The sequence below is a fragment of the Salvia splendens genome, chromosome 19 (assembly GCF_004379255.2).
Source record: "Salvia splendens isolate huo1 chromosome 19, SspV2, whole genome shotgun sequence".
In the NCBI taxonomy this organism is placed as follows: domain Eukaryota; kingdom Viridiplantae; phylum Streptophyta; class Magnoliopsida; order Lamiales; family Lamiaceae; genus Salvia; species Salvia splendens.
Genome location: NC_056050.1, coordinates 17,742,531 through 17,764,136, shown reverse-complemented (window position 1 = coordinate 17,764,136; position 21,606 = coordinate 17,742,531). Strand labels below are relative to the sequence as shown.

Sequence of the window (21,606 nt, the reverse complement as noted above, 5' to 3'; positions counted from 1 at the left end):
ATGAGGTCAGCCATTCCTATCTCACAATCAATTTCTCGAATTCTGCAATGGCTTTCCAATTCCCATCAAGAGCTCATGTCTCTTCGTTGAGTCATCTTGGTTCTCTCCAAACTTTAACTTCATTCCACTCATCATTTATTTGTTTCGATGAACAGAGAAATTCTAGGCAACCAACCTCGAGTCCAATCACCAAAAGCGTTTCTCAAACTCCCAATTAGATTGAAACTCTTAAAAGGTGATTTATTTCTTATGTCCAAAATCGCATTTCACTCGATCAATGTGATTATTACATAAGCTAAACATATCTTTAGATTTTTATATTTTTAGTGTTTATTTTACTAGATTCTCACACTATATTTTTGTTTTACTAAATCCTTATATTATTATATTTCATTTTAACGAGGTCATATACTATTTTTTTTAACTATATCCTTATACAATTAAGTTTGATCTCTATAGGTTCTTAAACCTTAAATCAAAATTTCAAACCATGAAATCAAAATAAAATATTGTTTTAATTTGCTATAGCACATGTTGTCACTACATTGATTTCTTAACAAAACAACATATACTTAAGGCTTCGGGGATGCAAAATAATTAAGGACAAAGTAATGATAAAAAGTAATACTCTTTCCGTCCCTGGAAATTATTCACTCTGTTCCAACTATGTTAAATCAAAACTTTTCGGCACAAGATTAAGAAATTCACGTGTTAAAAAGTAGAAGAGAGAAATAAAGTAGGAAAATAAAGAGAGAGTAAAGTAGGTGATGGAATAAATTATTTTTTGTCATAAAAAAGAAATGATTCAACTTAGTTGGGACATGCCAAAAAAGAATACGACTCAACTTAATAGGGACAAATGGAGTATAAACTTTTAGTTAGACACGAGTTTTAATGTACAATTTGTAAAGTAAGATAGATGAAGAGAAAAGTAGTAGAAGCAGTGGCGGACGCAGGATTTTAACAATGGGGGTCCAAATTACTACCCAGTCTGATCTTTTCCATCCATAAAAAGTAGTCTTATCTTTTCATTTTTATCCGTCCACCAAAATAGTCTCATCTTATGAAGTAGTAGGTATTAGATAATGAACTACCGTCACCAAAATAGTCTCATCTTATGAAGTAAGTATTAGATAATGAACTAGATATGAAGCTCTATTATACTAAAAACTCATAATCTGGGGTCCAAATTACTACTCCGTCTTATCTTTTCCATCCATAAAAAATAGTCTCATCTTTCCATTTTCATCTGTCCACCAAAATAGTCTCATCTTATAAAATAAGTACTATTAGATAATGAACAACCTTCCACCAAAATAGTCTCATCTAATGAACTACATAAAAATCTGTTATACTAAGCATACCAGAATCTGGGGCAAGAGGGGTTCAATCCCATGTTCTCATGATTCCAAGTCCACTTCTCGATGATATATATGTCTCTCCCTCTTTTCTCTGCCGATTTATTCTTTAACTCTCACTCTCTCTCTAAGCTTTCTGGCGATTTTGATTCCCTGAGTGTTCTTCATCTTTGTGATGATTTCCAGTGTGTTACTCTGTGATCTTTCATGGATTTTCAAGTGTTAGATCTTATGTGAGTGTTTGTGGAGGCAACTACTTCGTTTGCCTACGTTCTGGAAAACTAGGGTTTCTGGTTGAGGGTGTTCTTGTGAGTTTTGTTCTGTGAGAAGTGTAGATCCAGTGTAGATGAGAGGTTTAAGGTTGGTTTCTGGTGTGTGAGGTGATTCACGGTTGAAACCTCCTGTGCTCCCTTGGATCTTCGTTCTTGTTGAATAGATCTACTCTATTGGCGGGTGTCTGAGCCATACTTGTTGATCTATTGATAGTTCCAGTTCTTTTCTGTATTTCTTTGATAGTTTTGCACTAGATCCGTGTGGATCTTTACCTTATGTCTCTGACTTGGGTGTTGAGTGTGCAGGTTCTTCAAAGAGATATTGGAGCGTTCAAGTCCAAGATTACTTCTCTGATATAGCTATTTGTAAACTACTGTAATAGCTAGATTTCTTGTAAAATCAGTCGCGTGGTTGATAGTTTGCCTGAGCTATCTTGTACAAGACCAAAGAGGTCTCGGTAATTAGTGAATCCGGAATAAGTCTGATCCCTTCAGTGGTTTGAGAGCCACGGGGGGACTATTCCGGCATGCTGAGTCGCTATAAGGAGGTGGGCAAGTGGAACCCTCCCTCGAGTGGGGGTTTGCTCTGGTAAATTGGCTGTGACTCTCTTTGTTTTTTTGGTTTTGCTGCTGGTAGACAACCTTGGCAAGGTTTAGGGTTTCTCTGTGTGTTCTCCTTGAGTTTTACTTACTTCCGTGGTTTTCTGTGTGTTTCTCTGATCTCTGATCTCTTCTCACCTGACCACCAAGCACTCTATACTGCCTAGTGACCCCCTGCGCCCTCCAAGAGTGAGTGATTGCGAACTGGGATAGCCTTAGCCAGTGTTGCTCTTGACAGTCAGGGATTTGAGGTCTGATCTGTGTGTTTTGTGTGTTCACTGTGTTCTTGGTGTCTTCTGTGAGAAATCAGTGTTCTATCTCTTGTGTGCATGTCTATGTACTTGACTGTATGCAAAGTTGTGTGCTCTTACCTTGCTCACTGTGTTCTTGCTGAGTTTGTGTCCAAAATGTCTCAACCTATTGGTCTGGTTCCATTTAATGGAAAAAATGACTTTATGATTTGGAAACAAAAATTGAAATGTATCTTGATTCAGCAAAAGGTTTTCAAATCTGTTGATGGTACTTTGTCTAATGATGTTTCTCAAGAAAAACAAGCTGAAATGAATGAGTTGGTGAAGGCTACTATAATTCTCAATTTGTCTGATTCAGTGATTAGAAAGGTTGATCATGTTGAATCTGCTTCTGAAATGTGGAAATTACTTGATACTCTGTTCACAGAAACTTCCATGTCCTCTAGAATGTATTTGCTTGAAAAGCTGTTTAATTTAAGCTTGATCTGTCTAGGGATATTGATGACAATGTGCATAGATTTCAGAAAAAGATCTGGTGATAAAACTATTGATGAATATACTAGCATTGCCCTGATGAATGCCATACCTGATTCCTATAGTGATGCAAAGGCTGCCATTAAATATGGCAGAGACTCTGCTCCCCTTGACTTGATAATTAGCTCTCTTAAATCTAAGGAACTTGAATTAAGGGAAAGGGCTTCTGATAAATCTACTGCCAACAAGGTTAAATGTTAGGGGTAGATCAAACTCAAGAGGGGGACATGAATCAAATGGTGGTTTTAACACTAGATCAAACTCTAGGAAGAAATTTAGGTCCAGATCCAGCAGTAGGGACCCTAAATCCTTCAGAAAATGTTATAACTGTGGTGAATCTGGGCATTATAAAAAGGAATGTACTAAGCCTAAGAAGAATAAGCCTCCTCACCATAATAATAGTAACTCTCAGATTGAAAACATTGCTAGTGTGGTCAATTATGAAACTGACAATGAATCTGTGTTTATGGTGCATGATTTGCTCAATATCAATGCCTTCCCTATGTGTCCTTTTACATCAAATGACTGGTTATGTGATTCTGGATGTACTTATCATGTTAGTCCCTTCAAAGAAGTGTTCACTAAGATAAAGCCTGTGTCAAATATTTATGTGTCAATGGCTGATGACAAGAAGTGTGAAATTCTTGGAATTGACACTGTGTGTTTGAAATTTGATAATGGCTATGCGCTGAGCTTCAAGGATGTTAGATATGTTCCAGATCTATGCTATAATTTAATGTCCTGTACTGCTCTTGAAAACTCTGGAATGGGTGGTAAGTGGGGGGAAGGTTGTATGAAAATCTGTAAGGGTTCTATGTGCCTGTTTAAGGCCAAAAGAAAGTGTGGTTTGTATGTCTGCACTGTTGTCCCTCTTACTTGTGAAAAAGCTTGTGCCAATGTTGTGAAATCTGACAAATTAATGTTGTGGCATAATAGGCTAGGTCACATGAGTGAAAATGGGATGAATATTTTGAAAAGCATGCCATTCTGTCTGATTCTGATGTTTGTGGTGAATTGCCTTTTTGTGACACATGTGTGCTTGGCAAACAACATAGAGTGACTTTTCCTACTCCTGTTCCTGCTAATGTTAGTAGAAATGTGTTGGAATATCTGCATATGGATGTTTGGGGACCTGCTTCTGTGTCATCTCACTGGTTCAGTCTATTTTCTTTTTGTTATTGATGATTTCTCAAGAAAGGTGTGGTGTTTTCTGATGAAACATAAGTATGACGTGTTTGGAAAGTTTACTACTTGGAAAACCTTGATTGAAAATCAGACTGAAAAGAGGATTAAGGGAATCAGAACTGACAATGGTCTTGAATTTTGTAATAAACAAATGGATGACATGTGTGTTGATTTTGGAATTAGGAGACACAAAACTGTACCTTATATTCCTCAACAAAATGGAGTAGCTGAAAGAATGAATAGGACTTTTCTTGAAAAAGTTAGATGCATGCTTTCAAAATCTGGATTGTCAAAGAAATTTTGGGGTGAAGCATTGTTAACTGCTACTTATCTGGTAAATAGGTCTCCCTCTGTGCCTTTATTAGGGCAGTGCCCTAAATATGTGTTTGCTGGAAAACCCTTGAATCTTTCTCACCTAAGGGTGTTTGGCTGTTCTGCTTTTATGCACACTAAGACTGACAAACTTGAACCTAGGTCTAGGAAGGGTGTTTTCTTGGGATATCCTGAGGGTGTCAGAGGATATAGGATCTGGCTAAGAGATAAGCCTGACTTTAAGGTCATTATCAGCAGGGATGTGGTGTTCAATGAGACTGAATTTCCCTGTCTGAGATTGACTGATAATTCTGCTCTAGAGAGTGTTGACATTGACCCTCCATGTGAAGTGGAGTCCACAGATTTACCCACTAATGTGGAGCATCCAGTGGATGCTTCAAGTGAGGTGGAGCAACCATTTTGGAACTCAGTGTCAGTCTATACTCCTAGTGACACACCCCATGAGGGAAACCTACATGATGATAATGTGAACAATGTGCCCTTATCTGATGACAATGTGCATGCTAGTCCTATGACAATGAATGCTCCCTTACCTGCCCAGAATGTGTTAAATAGTCCTTTTGAAGTTCAAAATGCTATTGATGCACCAAATTTGAATGACTATGTGCTATCCAGATATAGGCCTAGAAGGCTTAATGTGCAAAAACCTGCCAGATATGTAGGGCTTGTTGCTTTGATAAATTTGGATTTAATGTGCATGAATCTGATGGGGATGAGCCTCAAACTTACCAGCAGGCTACAAAATCTATGTTCTGGGATAAATGGCATAATGCTATGATGGAGGAAATGAATTCACTGAAAATAAATCTTACCTGGATCCTTGTACCCCTACCTCTGGGTGCTTATGTGGTTGACTGCAGGTGGTTGTATAAACTTAAGAATGAGGTAGAGGGCCTGAGGTACAAGGCCAGATTAGTGGCCAAAGGTTTTACTCAACAAGAGGGGGTAGATTACACTGAAATATTTGCTCCTATTGTTAAGTTTACTGCTGTGAGGTTAATGCTCACTTTGTGTGCTCATTTTGATTGGGAATTAAAACAAATGGATGTTAAAACTATCTTCTTGCATGGTGATCTAGATAAACCTATATACATGAGACAGTCTGGAGGTTTTGTGGATCCTAAGTTTCCTAATCATGTTTGTTTGCTGAAAAAGGCTTTATATGGTCTAAAACAGTCTCCTAGACAGTGGAACATTAAGGTTAATACTTGTATGCAGAATTTGGGCTTTGTGAGAAGTACTTTTGATGCATGTTTGTATGTGAAGAACCTTGGTACTGTTCATGTCTTTTCTGTTATTGTATGTTGATGACATGCTGATTATGGTTCATTGTTTGAAAATCATAAGTGTTGTGCAAGCTGCTTTGAGTGAGAATTTTGACATGAAAGACTTAGGGGATGCTCAGAAAATATTATGAATCAATATTTTTAGGAATAGAAAAGAGTATGCACTTGTTTTGCATCAAGAACCCTATGTGTACAAAATTCTAAAAAAGTTTAATATACATGATGCTAAACCTGTTTCAGTGCCCTTAGCTGGTCATTTTGTGTTGAGTAAAGATCTTTGCCCTCAATCTGAACATGATATCAATGCCATGAAGAAAGTTCCTTATGCTAATGCTATTGGATCTGTGATGTACTTGATGGTTAGCACCAGGCCTGATATTGCATATGTTGTGTCTTGATTAGTAGATATATGTCTAATCCTGGTCCTGTGCATTGGAAAGCTTTGAAATGGTTATTGAGATACCTTAAGCATACTGCAAAGTATGGTTTGTGCTATTCTAAATGTGAAGAAGGTGTTAAACTTGCTGGTTATGTTGATTCCAACTATGCTAATGACAGAGATAAGAGGAAGTCCACCACTTCCTATGTTTTTACTGTGTGTAGGTCATGCATTAGTTGGAAGTCACAATTGCAGCACATAGTGGCTCTATCCACTACTGAGTCAGAATACATTGTTATTACAGAAGCTATGAAAGAAGCAGTGTGGTTGAAGGGAGTACTTTCTGAACTGAATTTTTTGAAAACTCCTCCTGTTGTGTTCTCTGATTCTCAGACTGCTATTCAGCTGTGTAAAAATCCTATTTTCCATGATAGAACTAAGCATATTGATGTAAGGTTTCATTACATTAGGGATATTGTAGAAAAAGGTGAAGTTTTTCTTTCTAAAGTGCATACAGATAAGAACTCAGCTGACATGGGTACTAAATGCTTACCTCTTGAAAAACAAATTTTCTGCATTAAGTTTTTGCATTTTGACCTTGGATAGATGCATGTCCCGAGGGTAAAAGACCTCAGTCACTATGTCTACTGTGGTAAGGAGTGACTAGTGGCTGGAGGCATTAAGTCCTATAGGCTAATGGGTGTCAGCCCATCTGGAGCCTATTAGGCAGACCTGGTGGTTTCCCTAAAGCTTGTGAACTTTGTTCTTGGTGCAGTGGGAACTACCTTGTAGGCTGTGATGAGTTTTAAACATTAGCCAATAGTGGGATTGGTTTCCTAGAATAATGTCCAAGGTGGAGTATGTTGGTTATGTTAGGCTGTTAATTGGTGGACATCATTTGGGCCTGGGAAATGTTTGGGCCCAGGTGACTTTGGGCTTGTGACTTTCCCTAGCCCAATTTCTCGGTGATATATATGCCTCTCCTTCTTCTCTCTGCCGATTTATTCTCTAACTCTCACTCTCTCTCTAAGCTTTCTGGCGATTTCGATTCCCTGAGTGTTCTTCATCTTTGTGATGATTTCCAGTGTGTTACTATGTGATCTTTCATGATTTTTCAAGTGTTAGATCTTGTGTGAGTGTTTGTGGAGGCAACTACTTCGTTTGCCTACGTTCTGGAAAACTAGGGTTTCTGTTTGAGGGTGTTCTTATGAGTTTTGTTCTGTGAGAAGTGTAGATCCAGTGTAGAGGAGAGGTTTGAGGTTGGTTTCTGGTGTGTGAGGTGATTCACGGTTGAAACCTCCTGTGCTCCATTGGATCTTCGTTCTTGTTGAATAGATCTACTCTATTGGCGGGTGTCTGAGCCATACTTGTTGATCTATTGATAGTTCCAGTTCCTTTCTGTATTTCTTTGATAGTTTTGCACTAGATCCGTGTGGATCTTTACCTTATGTCTCTGACTTGGGTGTTGAGTGTGCAGGTTCTTCAAAGAGATCTTGGAGCGTTCAAGTCCAAGATTACTTCTCTGATATAGCCAATTTGTAAACTACTGTAATAGCTAGATTTCTTATAAAATTAATCGCGTGGTTGATAGTTTGACTGAGCTATCTTGTACAAGACCAAAGAGGTCTCGGCAATTAGTGAATACGGAATAAGTCTGATCCCTACATATAACGAGATCATATAGCCAATTTTAAACCATATATCTCAAGATAGTCTAGCAGATAAATTAATAACCATAAAAAAAATTAAAAAGAAATACAGAATGACAGTCTATTAATATTCAAATGCTCCACCTCATTTCACATATTTTTGGCCCTCAAATTTAAGACCAAAAGAAAAATCACACATCTCTAAAAATTATTTTCCGACTCAGCAAACTCTAGACAGCATGATTATTACTGTCTGAAGATACAAAAATAAATAAAAGTAGATAACAAATAGAAATTATTCGGAAATAGAATTCGAAATATTTAGGTCCTTGAATCCAAAGCCAAGATGGTGCTGAGATTCATGGGCTTCATATATTGAGTATCTCCACTCAATATTTGTTGCACTATAATTCTGTTGGCCTTTTCTGATGGGTGAAATGGATCCCAAAATGCATACAAATCTCTGTTTGGGCACAAATTGGACACGGCCGTGCAAAGCCCAACTCCGTTGTATGGGCCTTGCCCACAGCATGCGATTTTCGACGTCACAAATCCTGCAAAAGTAATTAAAATTTGTTAAAATCATCACACGTCACACTACTAATAAGATGGGTCCCACTACCAATCGCACTACTTTGTTTATATTTCTCTTTCTTTTTCTCTCACTTTACAATTTTAATTATAATAAAACTAGTGTCGTACTAAAAGTCTCTATTTTATGGGACAGTAATAATCGTAAATTCTAATTTGAAAAAGAGAATAGCTACCGAAGGCTTGAGGATTAGAAATGAAGTCCGTATGCATTTGTTGTGTGTTAGCTGCAATGAACACACTAGCCCCTAGTTCGGAGTTGAGGTTGTCCAACATCTGAACTAGCTGTGGGTTGAAAAGCGCGGCCGCCCTCATCAGCTCCGCGGAGCATTCCCCGGCCCGGCTGCGCTGCGCCAGCTCAGCAGGGACGCACCCAAGTGGGCCTGTCCCGGTCACTAAAACCCTCCTAGCTCCCAAATCAAACAACTTCTGTAGCATCAACAAAATATGTCGAACATTATATATGCATTTTTTTTAATTATTAATTAATTGGTGATAGCCATGGTAATTGTATTTGTTCATACATGCAAGACTTTGCGATACTCAGAGATAAGGTATGTAACGTAGTCAGGTAGGGAAAACTGTCTTGATCTTGCTGAGAAAGGGACCAAATAGTAGTTGTTGACAAAGTCATTGCCTCCTAATGTGATGAGAACTAGAGCTTGGTTCACTAGCGCAGTCGTTTGTTCCGGTCCGATGATGCTGGACACCCGTGTCTGATACTGCTGGAAGTACTCGAGTTGTTTCCCGATGCGAATGATGTTTAACTGAAATATTTACAAGTAATTAATAACTGAGGGTTCAATGATGCACACCAGAATTCACATTAGTATAGTATGATACTGTCCATTTCGAAACAAATGGACATTTTAGCATGAGTTGAGAAAAATGTACTTACAAACTGAATTCCAGTGTCATTAAGGATTCCAACTCCTGCGGAAGCAAAATTAGCACCAACAAGAAGCTTGTCTCCTTTAAGAAATGGGCTCAAGTAAGGTTGTGTGGGCTCCATTCCAAGCTGTTCACCTAAAAAAATCACACGTTAAACTATTCATTCAAAAACTAAATCAAAAATCAAGGAAATGGAGCCATTGATAAGGACTTGCTGATGATATCGGGGATGTTGAGGCCGTTGGAGAATCGGCCAGTAGGCCGATGGGTTGGGTAGTCGATGCCATAAGGTGGGGCGTCCGCCCTAGCGCTGGTTATAAGGTAATTGTTGTTGCCATTGTCCACCAGCGAGTCTCCAAACACGAAGAAGGCCCGTGCTTCGCCTCCACTCACCATGCTACCTATTGCCAGGCTAAGAATCACACATGCAAACGGAGCCATTCTAAAAATATAGTAGTTGCTACAATTACTAGTAGTGAGTGGCAAGTTTGTGAGTGTGATCGGATAAACAATGTGATTGAACTATATATATATATATATATATATATATAGATAAGTGTGTAGGAGGTGTTTATTGTTGAGGCTCAATAAATGGGATTGGTGAAGGTGAGGAAATAAATCATCTGATCATTAAAAAATGCAGAATATTTTTTACTGTACTTGTATGGTGTTACGGACTCAATTCCCACATCGGTTGTGAGAACAACTGATGTGGCGTATATAGACTAAATGAGCTCTCTCTTCTAACAAGCTAGTGTTTTGAGATGAGTTCTATTTGGTCTATATCATATGGGTTTTTTGGAGTGTGAAAAAAAAGATCTCTATTGTCAATTTTTGGAATGGAATTATGGTAATAATTGAGTTTAATTAAGAGGTTGTTACTTTTGTGTACTTGATTGGAAATTCAAGGAATTGAGTGTTGTTGTTTGTTAGGCTTTGAGTCATGAGATAATGTCCATTTTGAACAAGTCAAAGAATGTTTCATGTTTGGATTCATACAAAGTATGTGATATGTTAAATTTAATTGGTTAAAATCTTAGATACTTTCATTATATTAAAACAAAACACAAGTCTACAAGTATCATGGGTTGTATTTCTTAAAGGGAAATATTGCTATATTTTAAGTATATGATTTCTTTAGCTACTCTTTATCCCACTTTTGGTGTTACATAGCATGTTTTTAAACATAATTTCTAAGTACTTTTTTCCTTCAATTCTTGTCTCTTGGAGTAGGTTTTAGGGCTCAATAAACCAATTTGATTTTATAACTATTTTTTGCATTTAATTTGGAATTTTTAATTAGCGTAGTTGGTTGCTAGGGCGGTTTAATCCACGATTGAGGTGTATAGTTTGTTGTTAAATAAATTGCATACGATTTCAAAAAGTATTAGGGAGATGAACTAGTGGGACGCAAAAACATTATTAGTGACAGAATTATAGTACTTTATGCTAAGTTCATTACTTATTATTGATATTATGATGTTAATTATATATAGTACTTAGTACTTACCACGGTAGGACTAGGCCGGCTCACATGGATCCCAACATCAAATTAAATGTGAAACTGAAATTTAAATTAAAATTAAAATAATTGACTGGGCTAAAATCAATAGGCCTGTCTATCTTATGTCTAATTCGTCTCTTTTATAAACACTATTTTCTTTTATTAATAAAGAGGCATTAAAGCTTCTACTGTGATAATATATCTCTTTCTCTCTTATTCTATGATTATATCATTTATCGGTATAATAATAAATAATGTCTTACGTTTTCGCTAATTTGCGTGTAATGAGATACTGACATAAGCCCACAACTGACGCTTCAAGGGCCAACAAAACTATCTTAGTTTTGTTTACACTTTACAACATAGATTTGAATTATTAATTGTGATTTTTGACATATGGGAAATTATTATATTTGAGCCATAACATCAATATAATTTTCGTATTGTCTCATTTATTTTCTATAATTAGCGGACACATTATTTTGCAAAAGGGATGGAATAAGACATTCATATTCAGCAAGGTCAAATTTTAATATAATTTGATGCATTCAAAAAAAAAACTAAAAACATAAATCAAATTAAAAAGTAAAAGGCAGCCATAGGAAATGAAAATTTCTTATTATCACATGCATTACACATCAAAGATGCTCATCCAAAACAATTTATTTATTTATTTACGCCCCATCATTTATTGTCAATGCATAGTTATTTATTACGTCAAAGGCAAATCAGGCATTTTTCACCTAAGACAAAAGGTTAAAATGCAAGAGTTGTTATATAGAAATAAATGGATAATCAATGAAATCTTTTATATATAATGTGGTGAATAAATGAAGTGGGGAATTTCTTCTCCACCTACTTTAGACGGCCACTTTTATCACTAAATAAAATTAAAAAAAAAACATCTGTATTTCGGTAAGAAAAAGTTAAGTCATAAATATCACCAACTACCTTTTACCAAAAAATTGAATTCCTGATTTGCTGCGTTCATGAAATATAAGGAATTTAGAGAATGAAAATTGGAAGTATATTTGCGCAATATATAGAGTCTAATAATCAAAATGATTTGCATACTATATGGAGTGTATTCTTTTATTTTTATTTACTTGGGGTGTATTAGACAAGTCTTTGTGTGCAATTATTCCTAAACAATGTAGGAAAGATTAATCATTTAATTGTATGTACTTAAAAATCATTATGCAACAGACTTAACTTAAAAAGTGCTAGTGAAATTGGATATTTCTATGAACAAATTAATTAACTCAACATTAACACATCATATTATTAGTAACACATATAAAGTGCAAGTTCATAGTGAAATATCAATCTAAAATAATATAGAAACAAAAACCTATAGTAGTAATATATAAACCCAAACGTGTATCAAGCCAGCTATCTCCTCTAATTTTTCAGGCTCATTAATTGATTTAACAAGGTCCACAGCATTTGAGTGGGAGACAAAAAAAGTTGGTAATATCAATTCTGCACTTTTTATTTGCTGGTATAGTACAATAATAATGGAACATCTCATCATCTGCAGCTGCTGATCAATGAGAAGTACAAAAATTCAGAAAGACAAAAATGGCTGCTTCATGAATCCCAAATTGATCTCACGTGCTTAATTTTGGCTCAAACAATCAAGTTTCCATTTAAACATCAATAGGTCCAAGTTAAAAGATTGTCAAGATTTTTTAAAAAAAATACTAAATAATGTGCAGTACTACTTTATATTGCAACAACTATAAAATTATAATTGAAACATAAAGCGATAATCACCTTTAGAGTTTGATTATATACTCCTCTACCTCAAATTAATACAGTAGATCTTAAGATTCAAGCACGAGAATGTAACGATTAATGAAAAGCATTGTCCATTAAAGTATGAGAAAAAAAAATAATTTCAATTTCAATTAGAGGAAGAAAATAAGCAGGACGTGTAAATAAATGTTAAGGTATTTATTAATAAGTAGTGAATTTTAATTTTAGGCAAACTTTTATAAACTGCCGCGGGGAAAGCAAAATAAAATTGGATAACGAAACAAAGTAGTCATAGCCATAGGCGTACAATTACTGAATTACTAAGTGTTCCTTTATTGGGAATAAATGAGTATAATCTTCACCACTTGCTCATTCATTTCGTGAATTAAAGGTGTATGAAATTGTAGGTGAAGTTAAAATTTTAAAAATACTTAAAAAGTAGTAGTACTAGTTAGTGGTTATTGACGTCGTTACGTCGGCCGTCGGCGTCATCAAAGAATAATCAGCATAAATTTTCGGAGTGAATAAGTTAAGTAAAAGAATTTAGAATTACTTAGTAACGGTTTCTTTTGACACAATTTAAAATTATGGTACTACGTCCAAAAAAACAAAAATATAGGACATAGTTGTATATAACATAGGTTTTAATGTTTAATTAGTAAAGTAAAAGAGTATGAGGGAAAAAGGTCGTGGAAGTAGTGTTTATGGATTGTAGGATCCACATTTGAAATAATATGTTGGTTAATATTTGTTTAAAACTTTTCATATTCATAATTGGTCCAGTTTTGGTGGACGGCCCATAATGATAAAATTAGTCTATTTTTTATGTACGGAGATAGTATTTATTAAAATCTTTAAAATTTGTCCTGCATCGACTTGGTGATGATCTCATCTCATTAATATAAGAGTGGATCACTCTCCCCCCTTATGAGGCCTTTTAAGGGGGTGAATGACCCCTTTCTAATATGGTATCAGAGCGGGCTCAAGTCGATGATGGATCTCATTATATCTTATCTACCTCACGAGTGAAAGACCGATGTTAATTCCGGCTCGTGAGACTGATGTTAATTCCAGCCCATATCAATGAAGGTTCTTTTATATCTCTTGTCTTGCCTACCCACGTAATGGAAGTCGGGAGCATGTTGGCCCATTTCTAATATGGTACTAAAGCAGACCCAAGTCGGTGATGGATCTCTTTATATCTTATCTACCTCACGATTGGAAGACCGATGTTAATTTCGGCCCACATCGATGAAGGTTCTCTTATATCTCAAGTTCTTTTATGCCATCTTTGCTTGACGACTTAGTAAAGCTGGGAAAGAAAATGATTCATGGAAAGATGAATCCTGGGAATATGATTTCTAACTACTTTAATTTTTCGTTTTTGGAAAATATCAAGATTTTAAATTTTATATTTGATTTAAATACTAAAAGATAAGTACTTTTATTAATACAATAATAATAATATTTTAAAATTTCCTTAATATATTATTAATTAAAAATATAAAGTTACCTATTATATTATTATATTTATTATTATGATGAATAATTAAAATATGGATTATCCATCATATAAATTTAATAATAAATATAATAATATATATATTATAATAATAAATGATATAATCATAATATAATTATAATTATATTTTGAATTTATAATTTTAAAATTTAATTAAGACTTTGATTATTATTTTATTAATTTATGTAATAATAATTATTATTATATGATTCATAATTTTAATAATAATATTAATGGTTTTTAATAAATTATTAATTGTTTCAACAAAAGAAATAAATTATTAATTGTTATTATGATAATAGTTGTTTAAATTATTATCCATACTTCACTGAATTAAATACCTAAAATGTAAGAATTTTAAAATTGGAAAAGGAATACCTTAAATAAATTAGGATTCAAAATCTTATAAAGTTGTACTGTTTTTCTTGTTTTCATAATTCTGATTACTTTCCCAGTTTTGCAAAAAAATCAAAACAAACACAAGAATTTAAAAATTAAGAAATCAAATTACTTTCACATACAGAATCCTGACAACCAAACATAGCCTTATATCTCTCGTCTTATCTCATCTATATAAAAGGGGATAAAGGGCCCACTTCTAATACTCCCCCGTCCTATGTTTCTTGAGGTATTTCTTTTTTGCGCTCGTTTTGAGAAAATGGTAGTAAAAAATAGTTAATGTGGAGAGAGAGTAATGTAAGATGGAGAATAAGATAAAAAAAAATATTTCTCCACATTATTCTCTCTCTTAGTTTATTTTCTTCACTTTATTTATGTATCATTTTTTAGAAATGCCTCAGTAACGTTAGACATAGAGAGTAGTATTTAATAATTAGTTACATACAAGATAAAGAAGGGTAGAAGAGGTACATAAAGTAAATTAAATTAAATGTGTTATTTTTTTTTATTGTAAAGAGAAATGAATTAAATAATTTGGGACAATCCATCATGAAATATTACTTAAAGAACTTAAGAGTTAAGACTAACTAAGTATATGGAGTGACCTCACCATCTCTGTGTTCCATTGGAGGTTGTTGTTTGGTAGGTTGCCGGTGGATGAGAAGTTGCAGGGACGGGGTATTTCCTTAGCATCTAGGTGTTAGTGTTGTCGATCTGCATTTGCCGAGTCCTTTAGTCATATTTTTCTCTTGAATTAGTCGGTGATTTCTGCGTGGGAGCATTTTGATGCCTAGTTTCCTTCATTGTGCGCGCCGATTCACACGAGCACTAATATTGCATTTAGACTAGGTTATAGGCAGAGGTCCTTCTCTAGGGCTCCCGCCATGCACATTAGCTTTATAGTCCCTTACTTGATTGTTTGGTTTCTTTGGACGAAGAAGAATGGCCGCAAGCATAGCGGTCTTCCTTTCTATCACTCTCATATTATTTGGCAGATCAATTATCATGTGTGCACCTATGTGCTGGCTGGCAAGCTCACCCTAATTCAATGGAGGGGGAGCATGCCGACGGTTGATTTCATGTCATCATCTCTCAGACAGCGTTTTTGTATTCTCTCATTGTTCTTTGGCATCCCCTGATGCACCTTGGGTGAAGCTGAACACTGACGAAGCATTCTCTACATCGACACTGGAGGCCGAAGATGGAGGCTTGGTTCGTGGTTCTGATGGAGGTTTTTTGCTGGCATTCTGATCTCATGTTGCTGTATCGTCGAGCTTCGAAGCAGAGCTTATGGCTCTTCTTCATGGTTTTGCGATGGTTATGAAGTTCTCTACTCATATTTGTACAGAGCTGGACTCAATCTTGTTACTTTACTGTCATCTTGACAGCTTGGCTCTACGGATCTCAGACATTATATGTCTTTGATTCAGAGCATGATTTCTCAGCTATAGGTTCGATTCTCACACCCATAGAGGGAAACCATGCTGCCAACTTCCTTGTAGGGAGGGAGGCCGGACCCCTGCCTTACCCTTCTATGATTCATTCTCTGCACCTTGGTACCTGAAGGCGCTGGTTAGGATGGACTAGCTGGGATATCCTAACTTCCGCTTCTGACGTAGAGATGTAGACGGATTTTGTTATTATGGTAGTTTTTTGTTATTTCTTTTTTTTTTCCCTCCTTGTACATTATGGTTCTAGTTTAGTTTTGATAGCATGGAGGTACCCGACTGTGGGACCTCCAGTTTATTTGTTCTATTTCTTCCTTAGGATTCTAGTCACTTTTAGGCTTGTATCATGTTTCGGAACGATATATATTGATTCTATTTCTATTCACGGGTTAGGGGTCTGCCTAAACCCCAAGCCCACACTGGGTGTTTTTTTATTAAAAAAAAGAAGACGAACTAAGTACTCCCTCTGTTCCAAGGAAGATGACCCCTTCCTTAGGCGGCACGAGAATTTATGCAACTTTATTTTGTGTGTGAAGTGGAGAGAGTAAAGTAAGAGAAATGGAATAAAGTAGAGAGAAAAATGTTTTCAATTTAGTAATGAGTCATCTTGGTTGGGATAAAAAAAACGTAGGTCATCTTTAATGGGACAAGAGGAGTATAAAAGAGTTGATCTATAGTGCAAAATACAAATGGCTGCATCACGTCACCAAATAATTGACCCTAATGAGATTTTCTCTGACCAGATTTGACTAATTATATAATGATAAATCTTAACTATAAACTTTTAAATGATGTACTTTTTTTAATTTATAGTTTTTATTTAAAGTGTACAATGTGTTTACAATATATCTATAAAAACTAGAAGTATTATATCCATGAAAACTAATTATTTTATTATAAATACTACAATATCAACCTCTTGCAGTAATATTTACTGTACTACTTAATAAAGATGGGAGATTATTAACTTATAAATTGAGAATAAACTTTAAATTATGAAAATAATTAAATATGGTAACGAACGAGTAAAAGAATCCTAGACTAATGATTTCATCAACTATTTAGTAACTCTAATCATCAGATCAATTTTATCTGATAAAGGTTCTAAGACGACCACCAAAATTAATCTAGGTTCATCACGGAGGCAACTATATCATAAACTACTCACTATAAGGGCATTAGCAATGGGGCGCCCTATGCACTGCCACATCATAATTTTATCCTCCTACCCTTCCACCTGCAGTGGGGCGCCCTAAAGGCCGCCCTAAGCATTTTCTTTATTTGAATTAGTAAAACACTAAAAAATTTGGAAATAAATTTCATTTCAATCACACAACATAATCATCTTAATAACTCGAAGAAGCAAATTCTCGTTTTACCGAATTCTACTTTTTAATCATAAATTATCACACCATATTCAATCATAAGTGATGTGAATTTTTATTTTTGTCATATCATTCTCATACGAATAAAACAACTTAGTTTTTAAGATATTTCAACTAGCGTTTGTAGTCCAACGGTTAGGATAATTGCCTTCCAAGCAATAGACCCGGGTTCGACTCCTGGCAAATGCATTTTTAATTTAATATCGTCCGCGTCACACACTGTGGGCAACGCGGACGATGGCGCAGATGATTCAACACGTTTTTGTTTTTAATTCCGAAAATTTTATTTATATAAATACCCCCTACCCCACCTTCATTTGTAACCTTTCAATTCACTTTTCCACACTCAAATTACACTATAAAATGGATTCCGGTGAAAACTCAAGTCCGAATAGTCCGATGTTTAGGGGTGGTGCACGTTGGCCGGGTACAGACCCTGACGAATATCGGCCGTTCGACTCCAACACGTAGTACGATCCCGAATTCAGTATGGATTCGTACGGTCTGTCTGACATGGAGCCGTCTCCAACTTGCCCCGCCGCCGTTTCCGCCGCGCCGCTGCCCCCGCCAGAAACAAGCGGAACCGGCACCGGGCGTACAAGGTGCCACCTCCGGAAACGAATGAAGAGTATGCCCCCGGGAGGACGGGCTACCAACCGGATGAAACCCTCGCCTTGGCGAGGTGCTGGGTGGATATTTCGGAGGACCCGATATTCGGTAACAACCAAAAGCAGGTTGCGTACTGGGAGCGCATCGCCGAGCGCGTACAAGCGCCATAGGGAGCAGCTCCGCAAGCACTGGAATCAGGTGAAGAAGCAAGTCAACCTGTTCTCGGCGGAGTAGGAGAAGTGCTCGAGGGAGCAGTGAAGCGGCGAGAGCTTGAGCGATGTGCACGATAGAGCGCTGTTGTCGTACCAGTCAATGTACGACGAATTCAAGCATTTCAACATCTGGGCGCTCTTGAAGGACAAGCAGAAGTTCCAGGGCGGGATTCTGCCATCGGCTGGGCCAAAGAGGACGAGGACCACCGAAGCCGGTGCTTACACAAGCAGCGAAAGCGGCGCATATCCGGTGGACCTCAACCGGACGATGTACGAGGAGGAGGAGAGTTCCGGCACACCGGTGTCTTCCCGACGTCCCATTGGCGTCAAGGCTGCGAAGAACAAGTGGAAGGCGAAGGCGACATCCCCCTCGCAAGCCGCGGCCGCCCCCCATCGCCGATCTCGACCCTGACCCCGACCCCGACGGCACTTGCCTACGCGGAGTTGGCAGCGACCGCCAATCGTAGGATGTTGTTGGACACGCACAACGCCCTCATGCAATGTTAGGACCCGGCCAAAGCCGAATACCTCCACGGGATGATCGATGAGCTGCGCCGCAAGTTGGGACTTTTGTAGAGTAGTCAACTTTTTTTTCATTTCTAACTCGTGTAAAACTTTTTTTAAATAAATGTAGGATTTGCCGTTTTTAATTAATCGTGGTATTTTTTAATTATTTTACATTGACATATTTGAAAACATTTAAATTAATTAACAAAACAATAGTGAAACCTATAGGGCGCCCCACTGTAGGTGGGAGAGTCGGAGGATAAAATGCTAACGTGGCGGTGCATAGGGCGGACTTTAGATAGTCCCATAGGGCGCCCCACTGCTAATGCTCTAATCAATGTTACGTCTAAGTATCCCAAGGCCTATGTTCTCATATTTAATCTCACGTCCCTCGACTTTATCGACTATTCCTATTAAGTATTTTCAACTTATATTAGTGCTCCTTTTTGAATCAGGTATCAACACATACATAAAACAATCAAAGTCGTGATCAATTGATGTTTGCAAATACGTGAATAATTAATTTAAAACAAATTGGAATCTTTTTTTTATGTATGAGTCAATTAATTTCAAACCATATGCTTGCACTTCCTCTGTAGCATTTGGTTCGGCACAAATTTTAACGAATAATTAGTAAATTAAGTTAGAGAGATAAAACGGTATTGTAAGTAGTGCTAGTGGATATTGGGCTCCGCATTATTAATAGTGTAGTGTAAGAGTATAAGTTGTAAATAAAATTATGTGTAGGGATGTCTTGTTTAATTATTCCTAAATTATAAAGTTCATACGCCCTCCATCCTAGCTCATGTGATTAATTTCTTTTTGGTCGTTGTTTTGAGAAAATAATTATAAATAGTTAAATTGGTGATAAATTAATGTAAAATAGCTAATAATATAGAAGGGAACTTCTTCTAATTTATTTACATTTTCCCATACATTTGCCGAAAAACAGTCAATTACTTGAACTGGGATGGAGGGAGTGCTTTTCAGGGACGAACTAATAAGAAAATAGTTCAAAATATTCTAAAATGAACTATATTTGTGTGTTAAAACTATCTAGAAATGAACTAAAATGATCTAAAAATATTATGAAATCAAGCAAAATAAAATGAAGGGTTTGATAGTTTGGCGCTAGAAATTAGTTCTGTTCGATTATGATCCTATATATACATTACACCAATTTCATGATTATATGCTATAGTTTACATATAATTTTGTATTTTTCCCTCGGTCCCTCATTTTTTCTACTTTTGCCATTTTTGTCCATTCCTCATATATTGTCCACTTACACTTTTTTACCATAAATGATAAATATGTCACACATTCCACTAATTTATTCCACTGATATAATACTAAATATGTTTTTTAACAAATTCTTGACTTGTACTAATTTAGCAATCAAAAGCGTCACACGTAAGTGTACGGGATATGTAGCACGTGGCAGTTTAAATTATCAATGATATCCTAAAATGAATTGAGATCAATGCCAAATAAATCAACAAACGGATTGGGAGTCGGTTAATATATATATAATGCAGAGTGCAGTCTTTCCGGAGTCAGCACTCAAAATCTGAATTCGACTAAATCAAATTAAAAATTCTCTTCAATTCCCTTCGACGCTCACTCTCGCCGCGATGGCGGCTCAAGATTTCCGCCGTTTCGCTCAAGTAATGCATGATCTCGACACTACCGTCAGAAACATTACGAATCTGACCGCCAATAATCAATGTTACGTCTAATTATTAGCTAGCAGTTAATAAAGTATCCCAAGGCCTATGTTCTAATATTTAATCTCACGTCCCTCGACTTTATCGACTATTCCTATTAATTATTTTCAACTTATAGTAGTACTCCTTTTTGAATCCTGTACCAACACATACACAAACCAATCAAAGTCGTGATCAATTGATGTTTGCAAATACGTGAATAATTAATTTAAAACAAATTGGAACCTTTTTTTTGTGTATGAGCCAATTAATTTCAAACCATATGATTGCACTTCCTCTGTAGCATTTGGTTCGGCACGGATTTTAACGAATAATTAGTAAATTAAGTTGGAGAGATACAAGAGTATTGTAAGTAGTGCTAGTGGATATTGGGCTCCGCATTATTAATAGTGTAGTGTAAGAGTATAAGTTGTAAATAAAATTATGTGTAGGGATGTCTTGTTTAATTATTCCTAAATTATAAAGTTCATACGCCCTCCATCCTAGCTCATGTGATTAATATCTTTTTGGTCGTTGTTTTGAGAAAATAATTATAAATAGTTAAATTGGTGATAAATTAATGTAAAATAGCTAATAATATAGAAGGGAACTTCTTCTACTTTATTTACATTTTCCCATACATTTGCCGAAAAACAGTCAATTACTTGAACTGGGATGGAGGGAGTGCTTTTCAGGGATGAACTAATAAGAAAATAGTTCAAAATATTCTAAAATGAACTATATTTGTGTGTTAAAAATATCTAGAAATGAACTAAAATGATCTAAAAATATTATGAAATCAAGCAAAATAAAATGAAGGGTTTGATAGTTTGGCGCTAGAAATTAGTTCTGTTCGATTATGATCCTATATATACATTACACCAATTTCATGATTTTATACTATAGTTTACATATAATTTAGTATTTTTCCCTTGGTCCCTCATTTTTTCTACTTTTTCCATTTTTGTCCATTCCTCATATATTGTCCACTTACACTTTTTTACCATAAATGATAAATATGTCACACATTCCACTAATTTATTCTACTGATATAATACTAAATATGTATTTTTAATAAATGGTTGACTCGTGCTAATTTAGCAATCAAAAGCGTCACCAGCAAGTGTACGGGATATGTAGCACGTGGCAAGTTAAAATTATCAATCCTCTGAGACTAAATGCTGGAATGAATACTATGATGAAATGTCAAACACTATTTAGACTAAT

General features: G+C 35.9%; 2 protein-coding genes and 1 non-coding gene across 3 annotated transcripts; 2 read left to right on the top strand and 1 right to left on the bottom strand.

Annotated features, from left to right (window-relative positions):
* The first annotated feature begins 6,228 nt into the window (after positions 1-6,228).
* On the top strand, positions 6,229-7,740 carry LOC121779107 (secreted RxLR effector protein 161-like). The gene is made up of 2 exons (XM_042176449.1): positions 6,229-6,607; positions 7,676-7,740. The coding sequence occupies exons 1-2, from the start codon at positions 6,229-6,231 to the stop codon at positions 7,738-7,740; spliced, it is 444 nt and encodes a 147-aa protein (XP_042032383.1).
* Positions 7,741-7,954: 214 nt separating this feature from the next.
* Positions 7,955-9,854, bottom strand: LOC121778116 (GDSL esterase/lipase At5g33370-like). The gene is made up of 5 exons (XM_042175413.1): positions 9,545-9,854; positions 9,337-9,464; positions 8,963-9,205; positions 8,615-8,867; positions 7,955-8,401 (listed from the first exon to the last, which is right to left on the bottom strand). The coding sequence occupies exons 1-5, from the start codon at positions 9,768-9,770 to the stop codon at positions 8,169-8,171; spliced, it is 1,083 nt and encodes a 360-aa protein (XP_042031347.1). The 5' UTR covers positions 9,771-9,854; the 3' UTR covers positions 7,955-8,168.
* A 7,608-nt stretch (positions 9,855-17,462) lies between these two features.
* TRNAG-UCC lies at positions 17,463-17,534 on the top strand. Its single transcript has one exon. It is a non-coding gene; the product is annotated as a tRNA-Gly (tRNA).
* Positions 17,535-21,606: the final 4,072 nt, after the last annotated feature.

Excerpts from the sequence above, each read along its gene's own strand:
- LOC121779107 (XM_042176449.1), top strand. The coding sequence starts at position 6,229 with ATGTCTAATCCTGGTCCTGTGCATTGGAAAGCTTTGAAATGGTTATTG. Across the intron at positions 6,608-7,675 it reads TCAGACTGCTATTCAGCTGT|GTTCTTCAAAGAGATCTTGG; the intron begins GTAAAAATCCTA and ends TTGAGTGTGCAG.
- LOC121778116 (XM_042175413.1), bottom strand. The coding sequence starts at position 9,770 with ATGGCTCCGTTTGCATGTGTGATTCTTAGCCTGGCAATAGGTAGCATG. Across the intron at positions 9,465-9,544 it reads CAACATCCCCGATATCATCA|GTGAACAGCTTGGAATGGAG; the intron begins GCAAGTCCTTAT and ends TGATTTTTTTAG. Across the intron at positions 9,206-9,336 it reads ATGACACTGGAATTCAGTTT|TTAAACATCATTCGCATCGG; the intron begins GTAAGTACATTT and ends TAAATATTTCAG.